Source organism: Coffea eugenioides, unplaced genomic scaffold, assembly GCF_003713205.1.
Source record: "Coffea eugenioides isolate CCC68of unplaced genomic scaffold, Ceug_1.0 ScVebR1_2364;HRSCAF=3379, whole genome shotgun sequence".
Lineage (NCBI taxonomy): Eukaryota > Viridiplantae > Streptophyta > Magnoliopsida > Gentianales > Rubiaceae > Coffea > Coffea eugenioides.
This window is the reverse complement of record NW_020862844.1, coordinates 60,715-74,019: the sequence shown is the minus strand read 5'-3', so window position 1 is coordinate 74,019 and position 13,305 is coordinate 60,715. Positions and strand designations below refer to the sequence as shown.

Sequence of the window (13,305 nt, the reverse complement as noted above, 5' to 3'; positions counted from 1 at the left end):
TTTGAAATGCAGCGACCCTTATATTAGCACAATCCCACGACAACACTATTTTTCCGACTTTTTTTCATATGAACATTATTTAAAAAATTTGCCACAAAGCTACCATGAGAAAAGATTGACGAGGATGAAAAAGAAAAAGGTGGAGAAAAAGCTTTCTGTCTCGCAATTCTTTGCATTCTCCCCAGGCTTCTTCATTCACTCCCTTTGATCTTATCTCCCTACATCTTGATGATGCAGGCCTAATTGTAGAATTAGTTTTACCAAGTCATTTATTTGTTTTTCTACCTGCATTGCAAGGGGGGAAGGATGGGTTGGGTGCTTCGGGGGAAGGGAGTGTAAGCAAGAGATCTCGGGTTCGAGTCCTAATGCTTACAAAAAAAATACCTGCATTGCAAGCTAACCCATATCATAACAAGCTAAATCCTTGATGGATTTGATAGACTATTAAACTTTATTCAAGAAATCTTACCCAGTGTTTCCACTACTTATGGTGTTTCGAATAGGTCTTACAGAGATTATTTTTTGGATTGTAGTTTATTTGCTAATTTTTATTTGCTTACATCATCAATATATTTTTCAACAATATTTTTATTTCACATACATGATATCAAAAAAGTATTACAATATTGTCGCGCCCCATTTTTTCGCTATAAAAAAAAAGAGTATTTACAAAAGATGTGATTTTTATTTAAAAATAAGCGAAAAAGGCCTAAAATGGGACTTTAAAGAATGAGTCCAAAATTTTAGTCTAAAAGGGTTTTTTAAAAAAAATAGGAATCGCCACTTGGTATTGAGTTTGGGTATACCAAATCAGCCGAAAATATTTTTAACAAAAATAAGAATAAAACCCTTTTCGACAACGCCTGATCTTTGAAAACAAAGGAAAATGGGTTCGGGAGTCACGGTTGAAGAAAGGGAAGGCAAAGGTTCGACTAACTCAAACCTAATGCACCCTTTCAATCTAGTCTAAGTTAGTTGCGAGATTTAGTCAAAATTTTCCTGATCTAACTCTTAAATTTATCACGTTTGGATGTTTCCTACATGGATGCAAATCTAAATTTATAAAAAGTATCGAAAGGGACAAAATGTCCATTCAAGGATTTAATTGATACCAATCACATTAATTGTGAAGGCCCAAATAATTCCTTGAAGGGGTCACGAGTATGCGAATGATGAAATTAAAAGAAAAGAAAAGAAAATTAAAATATATACATAGGTATAAGTGATCAAAGGAAAAGAAATGCATCATAATGGGTACGGGAGGCAAAAACTCGTGACATAATTTTGTTATACAGGGATTGATGGGATATTTAAACTAAAGAGTTATAATTACCCATATCCATATTCAAAGAATAATTCTCCTAATATGAACAAGCAAATGAACTAACTTATTTTACAATTCCTTTAATGAGATGCAATTCTAAATGATATGATTAACATATATAGAAGGTAGGGGATAATATAACAGGAAATATCATGCAAATGAGAAAAAATTCTAAAAATGTGCATGAAAATGTAATGAATATCACACAAGAGATGAATCTAACGCATGAACGATCTAAGGGTCTAGCGTTGGATTAACCAATTTCTAAAAGTTCTTACTAGCGTTGGACTAGCAAGTAAGTGGAGCGAGAAGCCATAACTAGCGTTGGACTAGTGTAGTGACATCATGCATTAATAATACATAGTAAAACAAATAAGGCATACATTAAAACAAATAAACACATAAGAGCACGGAGCACAAAACACGTAAGTATAATATCTAGATGCAAAAATCCTAAGGAAAGCGGATAAAGCATATAACACAAAAGCCATATAAACACACAAAATCTACCTATTGAACGGAGAATCAAACGACAATCTAAAATGGGGAAATATAAAAAAATAAACCTATGTATTCTATCTATTACAATAGGGGGACCAAATTACAATCTAAAGTGGGAAAAATATGATAAAATAAACCTATTTATCCTATCTATTACATTGGTCTATCTAATTATAATTTTTTGCAAAAATATTACATATCTATTACATCTTGAGGTATTTAAACACCTCTCAAATAATTATAAAATTAACTAAACAAACATAAAAAAAATTTGAATGAACATTTGAATCAAATAAATAACAAAGCATATGTAAAAATATATAAAAACATAGGAGCACATAAGAGCACGTAATTGACATTTAAATAATAATAGAGGTACTTCCCTTTTGAAGTGGTAACTAAATGGAGTCAAATTGTCCTATTTATATTCAAAATAAACAAAACAATCATGGCACCAATTTAATTGAAAATAATAATGATGATGATAAAAAATACTAAATTCACATTAATATGTCAAACATAAAGAAATTTAAGAACATCTAAATATCACAAGTTAAATATATTCAAAAGTAACATAATTAGCTATTAAATAAAAGAAATAATTATAATAGAGAGAGTTGAAATTCACTAGGGACTGAATTGCAAAAATTGATAAACTTTTAGGGTCAAAAATATAATTTTTCCAAAATTTAAGGGTTAAAATTAAATAAAAGATAAAGTTTAGGGATCAAAATGCAATTAATTTAAGGGTCTAAGTAAAAGAAAATTAAAATTTTCTGGGCCAAAGTAAAACTACTCCAAAGATCAGGGATTAAAGTGCAAATTCATTTTTTTGATTTTTGTAAGAAAGGATTTTGGGTCATTTATTTTTATTTGCTTGGGCCGAAACCATCCGGCCCAAATGAAGAATGTGGGCTGTCTTCATAAAAAATAAACACAAGCCTAGATGAAAAAGTCCCTAAAAAAACAAATTCTAGCCCAACTGAAATTAAAGAAATTGGCCCATCAGAAAACCAAACATCTGCCCATTCATTTTTCCTTTCTTTTCTTTCTTTTCTTTTTCTTTTTTCCTTTTTCCCTCTTCTTCTCTCCCGAGAAGCTGAAGTTTCCTTCCTAGTGGCGGCTCCACCGCCGAACCACCACCGGCCGCCGATCGCCAGCGACCTCTCCGGTCGCGAAAAATTACCAAAATACACCCCCACTCAATTTTTAGCATAGATTCCATTTCCGGCGTTATTTTTTACAAAAAAAGAAAGAAAAATGGTCAAATTTCCAGATTACAGCCACAGTTTTGCTTCCCCAAAATCACTCAAATCTCACCCAAAAATTGTAAATTTTATACCAAAACACTACTTGTGACTTCTACAATCCAACCATATCCTTAAACGAACAAAAAAACAACCCCATTTAATTCGACTTTTCATTTAAGCATTTTCTCAAACACTTGTCATGCATACATAAGAATCATTTCCTTTTTCTTAATCTAGTTTATGCCATGCCCAACATCACAATAATAACAAAACCAGCAAGAGAAAAACACAAATTAACAACTAAACATGCTTATAATATAACTAATAAAAAAGGAAAAGCTGGAAAAAGAAAAAAAAAAGACTAAGAGAGATACCTCAATGAGTGTTATAGTCTCTTGGCGAAAGTTTTTTATCCCAATCTCCAACAGCCTAACCGATAGCTGCCCCTCCTTTTTTTGTTGTGTGCTAGTATGTTAAGAGAAAAGAGAAAGAGCCGAGTGTGAGTTGGGGGGGGGAGAAAGAGTGTTTTTTCTCTGTCTTTTTTTTTTTGTTGTTGGGAGTGAGTTGTTTTTGTAAGAGTGAGAGGAGAGAAAGCCGAGAGATGGGAGGTAAATTTTTTGTCTAGAGGAAATGTTGAGTGTTGAGAGAAAGAAAAATGAATGGCCGAGAGGGAGTATTGTTGAAGTCTTGTCTGCAATTAGATTGGTCAAAATGATGGTTTCTTCACCAAATGACAAGAAAGACCTAAGGGATAAAATGATGGGTTTTCCCCAATGGAAAGAAAGGTGCATGGAAATGGAGTGTAAAAATGGGTTAATAGTGGTCTTGGTAGGGAAAATGATTAAAATGTGTAAGTTTGGTCATGATTGGATTTTGATTTTTTGATTTTTGTTTTTTTTCATAATTTTCTTTTCTTAAAATAAACTTACAAAAATGAGAAAAAAATACACATTAAAATGCAAGAAAATAAATTACTCATCAAATAGAAAATATTCAAGAAAACATTAAAAATTGACAAAAATTTGGTGTCTACAAATATTTTTTTTAAAAAAATCATCCCCAATAATCTACTATCCAAACACACTGCGACTCTCGTGGCTTGAATGTGGAATTTTCCTCTGATCAGTCCCTATTCATTTTTTTTCTTTTGGCCCGTTCCTGAATTTGTATGTATTGTTCAAAGTTGAAAGTTTATTGTTCTATTTAAACGAATCTCTTGGCTCATTCCTCAATTCGCATATTTTTCGTTATGGCTCAAAGGCCCTATACAAATTTCACCTTTGAGAGCAATGAAAACTTAGGGAAAGAAAGTATATAGGGTTTAAATGGGCATTTTAGGACTTTTAATACAAATTTCTATTGACTTCATGAAATGTTATGGAGTAGGGTTGATTGCAAGTCGAGCTACTCGCGGAGTTCGCAAGCAACTCGGTCAACTGCCTGACTCCGAGTTGACCAAGTTCGAGCCCGAGCTTGAGCTACTCGATTGGGAAGCAAGTTGAGTTTCGAGCCTAGATATATACTATTCGAGCTTGACAAGTAGCTCGTCAAGTACTTATTAATTGAAATAATATATATTTTAAATATGAAATTATCACTAAAAGTTTATGTATTCAGATAATTTACAAGCTGATTTGCATACTTAATAAAATTCTTTAATGAAAAAAGGTAATAACATAATTCTAAAGATACAAAAACAGAAAACAAAATTGCATAAAATAGAAATTGGCCTCTCATTTCTTCAATCTTCCTCAACCTGCATGAACCCACCCTCACCTTAACCTAAAATGGAATCCTGAAGCTGCTGCTCGCCGCCCATCGCTACTCGCCAATCACCACCTGTGTTACATCACCGGCCACTGTTGCGCTAGCTTTCTAGATGCTGGAGATTCTCTAGTTGACCTCCTCTTCCTCCACGATTTGTATCTCAAGCAGCTAGGGAGCTTAGAAGACGTTGCCAACCACCGGATTTAATTTGAGGTAAGACAACAATGTAATATTGTAATGTATCTGATGCAACTGCTGAGAGCACGTTCCGAGTTGAGCAGCAATGGGCTGAGTGAACTGAAAGGGAGCGGGGCTAGTACGCAAGCGAGGTGAGCGAACTGACCTGCAAAGGAATGAACAGCGGGATTGCTTCCCCGTTGTGACTCCGACGGTCAAGTCAGTAATAACTAGAGTAGAGCAACAGTATTAATTACTGTAGATGGCGTACTTTGTCTTATCTGGTTATGCTATATTTATAGGGCTCTTGGTAGTAGTTTCCTTATAGGATTAGGAGCCCTACTAGAGAGGGATTTCTCTTAGGGCTCCGTCTGTTGGTTCCGAAAGGTTCAGGAGCTGTGGCCCACCAGGCCCATCCAGCGGGAAGGCAGCACTCATGCGCGAACTGGCATCCATTCCTGTCCGAGCTAATCTGGCTGAGCTGACAGGTCATCATGCCCAAACTGACACGTGGCTCCGATGGATTGGCCTTACTACACTAGCCCCCCTTTGAGTCTAGAGTCATCGAAAAGTTGCATGAGTCTGGACCAAATTTCGAGACGACGCGTCAGTTCAATGTGGGGCCCACAGTCTTGCAATCATTGCCTTTGTTCGAGTAACCGTCACATTCGTTCATGTAACCGCCACTTCGACCGTCACGTCGCTTCATAATGACAGTTACCAGCCCAATCGTCGCGCAGTGCAGCGGTTTTTAGTATTAAATTTGAATTTAATTTGAGACACTTTGTATTCCCGCTTTGGTGGCCTATAAATAGGTCCCATCAAACGTCACTTTCACACTTTCTGCTTCATTTTGTCTATTCTTCACCTTCTAGCCAGTTCGCTCACTCCCTCTCTCCAGAGAGTCTTGTTCATTCGTCCTGTCGAGAGTCAGCTCGTGCGTCTCCCTAGGCATCACTTAGCGCCCGAGCTCTCCTCCCCTACTCTTACGAGTAAGTTTCCTTCTCCCCCTCTTTTATGTCTTCTTCTTCTGAGCATTCAGATATTACTAGTTCAGCCCTTAGGCGCAGAATAGCTTGACCTGTTCCTATAGAGGTCATCTCTTCTTCTCCTTCTCCTTCCAGTTCCTCATCTTCTAGCTCGTCAGAGTCGGAATACATCCCTTCCCCTGCTCATTCTCCTGTTCGAGCAATGGCTCAACCCGAACAGCCTGTTCAGCCTGTAGCTGGGACTGCTGCTCAAGCAGTTCCACTTGAAGCAGCTCCACTTCGAGCTAAGGCAGGGCCAGCTAGGAAGTCCGGTTATAGACTTCAGCGAAGTCGATACCATCCCTCCCATCTTGAAACAGGAGGATGTGGACGAACTGGAACTGGTGGGGAAGTATGACATTCCCCCCCAGTTCGAAACCCGAGCTACCCAGCATGGGGAGGTTGCTTACCAACCTCCTCCTGGGTTTGTGGCTATCTATAAGGACCAACTCATAGCAGGTCTCCGCCTTCCCATTCCCCAATTTCTTTTCCAAATTATGATCTTCTGGAGAATCAGAGTGACCCAGCTCATCCCAATGCTGTTCGCTCAATCCTGGGCTTCTTCATTCTGTGTTGAATGCTTGAAATCCCCTACTCCTTAGAGCTGTTCAGGTCATTTTTTCAAATGAAAGTCAGTGGACATGTTCCAAGCTGGTTTTACTTCACTCGCAAGAGCGAAGCAAAGCTCCCAACTCGTGAACTGTTTGTGGGTGCCCCTTCCTCTATTCAGGGTTGGAAGGCACAGTTTTTCAATGTGAAAAACATAGGCTTTCCTCCCCCAACCTGGAGGGAGGAAACCCAAGTGTCTGACCCTCTTCCTTCTCCTCTCCCTGAGGCCGAACTGGATCGTCTACTCAGTTCAGACTTGAGGCTGAGTGTGAAGGAATTCAATAATGCCCAACTCTGGGCAGCTGGTCTAATCCGAGCAAATGTGTCTACTTCTGCCCCTGATACTAGACCTCTCACTCTAGATGACTTGGCTACCTGTAATTTGCCTTTGCCTCCTTTTTTCATATATATATTTTTGTACGAACTCTATTGCGCGAACTCACTGCTTCTGTTCGTCGTGGTACTGATCATCTTCCTGTTTCCCTTTTTGCAGTGAAGAGGTTTTCGCAGCTACTGAAACTCGGAGGAGCCGGCAGTTCGAGTGCTCCTACATCGGCGCCTTCCGCAGTACCAGCGAGCTCAGTTCCCCCTCCGCCTCCACCAGTGCCTACTCAACAAGCCCTAGCTCAGTCATCTCCAGCGGAGGAGCACGGAAAGAAGAAGCGGAAGAAATCTACGGCCAAGAGGGCGCGAACTGAAGTCACCTCCTCTCCAGCTCAAGCGGAGGAATCTGCTCCCACACCTCACCAGTTCGGCCATTACGGGGTGAACTCGGCCGAATAGCAGGTGTCCTCGGAGTCACCACCCACCATGTGGCGATACAGGAACGCGACCCCCTTCCAGCAGCTGATCGAGCTGAGCTCGCACCCCCACACAATGCACTTCTGTCCAAAGTGGGGGCTGTCGGTCAACGACCAAGTTCAGTTCTGTAGACACCAAAATTTTATTTATTTTATTCAATTTTAGCTTTATTCTTGTTTTATTTTATTTTTATTTTAATTGATTAAATGATAGTTAATGTTCGTTTTGTTTATTTTATAAATTAGGTTCATCATTTTCATTTTTAAGATATTTTTGCATTAAATTTCTAAAAAAGGAAAATTTCTCACAAAAATTCAAAATTTGTCTTTAAACCATTTAGATTCATTTTTTAAGATAAATAAAAATTGTGCAATACATTTACAATTACGTATTAACATTTTTTGTTGTTTACCTAAATTGATTTTGAAAAAATATATAATAAATAAATAAAATAAGAAGATAAGTGTATTAGAGGATCATTAGACAAGTGTAATAGGGGGATATTAGACAAGTAGAGTGCATGCAAATAGGACAAATGTCCTTATTCTTGGTTGACAACGCATGCAAGGGGGGGTTAGGTGGCTAGACACTTGGAGGCCTAGGATAATTTGAAAAAAAAAATAAACAAAACCATAAGAAAAAGGGAAAGGCTTGGCGGCTGGTGGGGTGAAAAAGGGATAGAAGCAAAAAGGCTACAGAGGAGAAAGCAAGAGGGGCTACGGGAAGAAAAAAAATGGAGGTTTGCGTTTGAACAAAAAAAAGAGGAGGTTTTGGGGAGAGAAAGGGAATTGAGCAAGAGGAGGGAGCTTGGCGGCTAGGGTTGAAGGGAGAAGCGAGAGTCTAGAAGGAGGAAAGAAAAAGGGGTTTTTGGGCTGAGAGGAAAAAGGAAAATCGAGGGCAAGAAAGAGGGAGAGTTTTGGGGGAGAAAACTGGAAGTTTGAAGGAAGAAAGGAAGGAAAGGAAAGGAGAGAAAAACAAGAAAGGGAGGAAGCTTTGAGCAAGGGAGAGCAAAAGGAAAACTAAGGAACAGAGGAGGAGCTGGATTAGTTGTCGCTTGCCGATATCACCCACCGCCACCATTCATGTTGAGATGTGGTTTCTGTCTTTGGTGAAGGAGCTTGCTGGGTTGCGTATGAGTTGATGTTTCTTTGCATTTTTGCTTGTGTGACGGCCCCACCTCCCCCTAAGGCGAACCAGAGGGTTCGGCGGGCCGCCTGCCCAACTCTCGCCGGGACTCAGTCGTTCACTGTATTCCTCAAACAGATTACAAGATAAAACTCAAATATTACAATATAAATCTCCAATATACATCAAATTCTCCAAAAATTACATGTCATAATCGAAGCGGAAACAATTCCCAACTATACATAAAATGATTCCAAATCCAAACTGTACAAGATATAGGCCATCCAGACATGTGAATAAGCACAACAAGTCCTTCCTTCACTTTGAGCCCTGTGGAGGGGAATAAAATATTTTTGGGGTAAGCTAGAAGCTCAGCGAGTAACCAGTAAAATCATTAAACAAATATATTTCACAATGTTGCATTTCGATCATTTCGATGATCTCATGATTCAGAGATCAAATGTACGTTTAGTGCTCTCGTGAGCCGGTGAAATCACAGCACTTGAACACCCAACGCTCAAATAGATCATTTAACATTAACATTAACATTAGGAGGGAGCCCCTTTTTGAGCTCCGGAGCCATTTGCTCCATCATGTCACGAACTCACGAAAATGGTGGAGACGTTGGTGTCCAGCACAAGACTTTCCCAGAACTCATTGAAGCCAAATCATGTCATGAACTCACATGCAAGCACGCATGATATGCAATCGAGTACATAATGCAAGAAACATTTCACAAGTACTTTGGAAATAGTTTAGGGTCACTCACCTCCACGGCTCAGAAATCATCCATCATATAACATTGTCTTGCTCAAATCCAAGTCTTAGATCACAAACTCAATGCAAACAAGTTCCTTCAAAGTTCGGACAGCACTTCCCCTGAATTTGTTAACTTTTCCAGCCATCATGGCTTCATTATTTCCTCATTCCAACCCAAAGGTACACACACAACAACAAGTTCATCCAATAGCCATTCAGCAAGCTCCAAGTAGTACTAGTACAAGTCAAGCTAGGGAAAAGTCCAGAAATGAAAGTTAAGCTCAAAACCAGAAAAACAGTTTTGACGTCATTTTGCGGTAATGGCACCAAAGGCGTTACGATTGTCGGATGAAAGTGTAAGACCCACCGTTTCGAAGCTAAAAGACAGGGCTACAACATTTCAGAAGGTCACTCAACCCAGTTTCGAGGGTAACTAGGTCAAAAATGCAAGATACCATACCAGAATCACAAAAACAGATTCACAGAACGCGTTCTAGCGGAAACATCATAACTCAGGCTCTACAAGTCCAAATCCAGAAATTCCAAAACCAACTGAAATCTAAGAAACAGGGATAAATTTCATCAAAAGGCCTCAACAACCAATTCGGAAGCAATTCCAGCCAAAACAACCAATTACATTCGCAATTCTTACATTCGGGTAAAACCAGAACAACAATAGTAATTTCAACTTTTCTCATTCTACACTACTCCGATTGACCTGAAATTTTGCAGGCACCTCTAAAATATCATTCTATACAACTTTTATGTTTTAAGACAAGGCCAATTCGACCTCTAACTAGGAGCTAAAAATTCGGGCAGAATGTTCCTTCACAAAACCTAATTTTCTGAAATTTCTTCCAAAACAGAAATTGATTGCAATTAACCACTTTTTCCACCTCATAGAGTCCTTAAACATCATTTCCAATCATCATATATAACCACACAACCATGTTCATATTAAAACAGAAAAATCCCCAAAAATTATAAAACTTCACCAATTCAACCAAAATCAAGATATAATCCATAAAAGTGCATCTTATACCACCACCAATCATGAATTGAACATCAATTAAGGGAGGAGAGTGGTTCTTCACAACTCACCTTAGCCATACAAGAGATAGAGCAACAAATCACCTTAGCTTTCCAAACAACTCCACAAAACACCTCAAGACCACTTAGCAAAGAGATTTTATGGAATGATTTGGAGTTTTATTGGTTGGATTTGAAGATTGAGCAAGAAATAGAAGGAAGAAATTGAGAGCTTTTCTTTCTTTCTTGAGCAAGAACATTCGGCCAAGAAGCTTGCAAAATGAAGCTTATTTTGATCAATTTTTTTGTATTTATTTGGTAAAGGTAAAGGTAAAGTCAAATGGTCAAAGTCCAAGATTAAATCACAAGGTGACACTTGTCACCTTTTGGTTCAAAACTTATCTTTTTGTCTCTCCAATACAAATATCTTAACACCTTGTAAAATAATATCACTTAATACAAAAATCCAACAAGTTGTCAAAAATATATTGCGTTTACCGCACTTGCGGGTCCCACGTTCAAAATACGCTTTTAATTTCTCAAAAACTAACCGATACTAGAAAAATCATTTTAAAACTATCTTTGCTCATAAACTTTATCTGGGGAAATTTTCTAATAAAGAAAATGTAGAAAAGGCGGGCGATTAAATAAAATAACCCTACAAAATTAGAAAATTTTTCGGGTTTTCACACTCGTACTTTTCAGGGCGTCACAGCTTGCATTTTACAGTCCAAAGTCGTTCCCTTTTTCTTGTTTACTTGCATTTTTAGGTATAGCAATGTCAGAGGGTTCTTTTTTTTCTTATCACTTTATTCCTAGAATCTGTTTTTTTTTCTCCCTAAGAGTGAGGAACCCGTCTAATATTTTGGGGTTTTGCTGTGAGAATGAGAACGAGGTTACATGGGTTTGTTTCAAACAATGTTTTGGTCCTCTCTAGATCATGTTTGTATGATAATCACTACATTTTCATGCATATTTTCTACTTTTTAGGATTTTTTCATTTTGCGTGACATCCCCCTTGTCCCATATTTTCCCTTATATATACCCCTTATCCCATATTTCCCCTATATGTATATTCCTTATCCCTGTGTGTGAGACATGATATTAGATTTATATTTCATTTAGGAAAATTAAAACTAGATTAGGTCATTTGCTTGACTAAATAGGAAATACCCTTCGAATATGGGATATGGACAAGTATGACTCTCTAGCCTTAGCACGCTCGTATTCCCTCTATTAAAGGGAAAATTAAAGTCACGAATTTTAGCCCCCGCACCCGTTATGATGCATTCCTTTAGACCATGTATATTTGTATAATTATTATTTTCTCTTCTTTCCTTCGAGTCTCATGTTTTTGCATATTCATGACCTCTTCAAAGAGTCAATTTGGGCATCACAATTAATGTGATTTGCACCAATTAAGTTTTGAAGGGATATTCTGACCCTCCCGATACCCATTAGGTCTAGGTTTGCATTCATGTAATGACATCCAAATGTGATAAATTTTTCGATTAAAATAAGAAATTTTTTTGATTAAATCACGCAACTAGATCTAAGTTAGGTTGAAAGGGTGCCTTGAATTTTATCCTTGCCTTCATTTTCTTCAAATGTGACTCCCAACCCCCTTTCTCTTGATTTTCGCAGATTTAGAATCATTTAAAAAGGGTTTTCTCTACTTTTTTCTTTAAAAAACTCGTTTTAGGTGATTTGGTACACCTCAAACTCAATACCAAGTGGCGATTCCTAATTTTTATTAAAAATCCTTTTTAAATCATTATTTTTGGGTCAAAATCATCGCACTTTAAGTCCCATTTAGACCCATTTTCTTTATTTTTTTAAAAAAAATAAAAAACTCATTTTTTTTTCAAATTAAAAATTAATCAAAATTCATTTTTTTTAAAACATTATATTTTTTCACTTAAAAAATCAGGCGCGACAGCTTGACGACTCCACTGGGGAATTTAGAGGGTCCGAGCATTTGATTTAGTCAATTCTTTTCTTCTTTTAACTTCTTATATATCACATTTGGAGATTTTAGGTTGCATTTTTCCATTTTAGGATTTTTTTACGTATTCACACGCACAATCATCTCGATATCCGCATATGTGATGAATGGATTGTTTAATTATTTGCTTTTACTTGTATCGCGCTTGCATCTTAGGGGGAGGGAGTAGCCACCCTAGAACCTTCGCCTGCATTTGATGGTACTATAATCTCTCCTCTCAAAAGAAAGCACCTCATACGTGCATGCATTACTTTTTACCCTATTTTTCTTTTTTGTGGGCGCTTCCCCCACTTCCGTGTAGGATTAGGATCGATTTTCTTAGGTAGGTAGATGGTGTGTTCTGCGCCCATAGCGATGCCTAAGGGATCACTCGAACCACCGACCGAAGGCCCTGGGATTTATGACCCTTCACATTTAGGTCTGAAGGTTTGGGAGTCTGAAAACCTTATCGAGTCTAGATGCATTAGTGAGTTCAATCTCATGCATCCATATTAGAAATACCCTAGGATAGAGTCAACTTTACCCAATTAGGAACACTAAATATGAGGGGAGGGATTCCACCCCTCTTTCCTTATTTTTCTTTTTGCTTTTTATATATCATTTAATTGCCACAACGTGTTATGTGTTGAACTAATATTTTCCTGTTTTCTCGTCTTTTGCATTCACAAACGCTAGAAAATAAGAGATCTGGCCTGATTCTCTTATAGAAACTACCCTCTTAGATAGGTTATTGCACGTTTAAATTCCGATGTATTGCATTTGTAGACTAATAATTACATATCATTTTAGGTCTACCCTGGCATATGAAGGGTCCCTTAGGTCATGTTTTCATTTCAAATTGCATATTTAATTGTTTTAATAAACTTTAGAGGGAACGCCATGTAGGTGATCCCACGATAGGAATAAACCACCTTGTGTCTCAGATATGTA

At 37.7% G+C, this 13,305-nt stretch overlaps 1 protein-coding gene across 1 annotated transcript; it reads left to right on the top strand.

Moving 5' to 3' along the window:
- Positions 1-5,079: 5,079 nt before the first annotated feature.
- LOC113756465 lies at positions 5,080-7,439 on the top strand. The gene is made up of 4 exons (XM_027300142.1): positions 5,080-5,171; positions 6,144-6,399; positions 6,778-7,033; positions 7,150-7,439. Exons 1-4 carry the CDS (start codon positions 5,080-5,082, stop codon positions 7,437-7,439), a joined length of 894 nt encoding a protein of 297 aa, XP_027155943.1.
- The last annotated feature ends 5,866 nt before the right edge of the window (positions 7,440-13,305 follow it).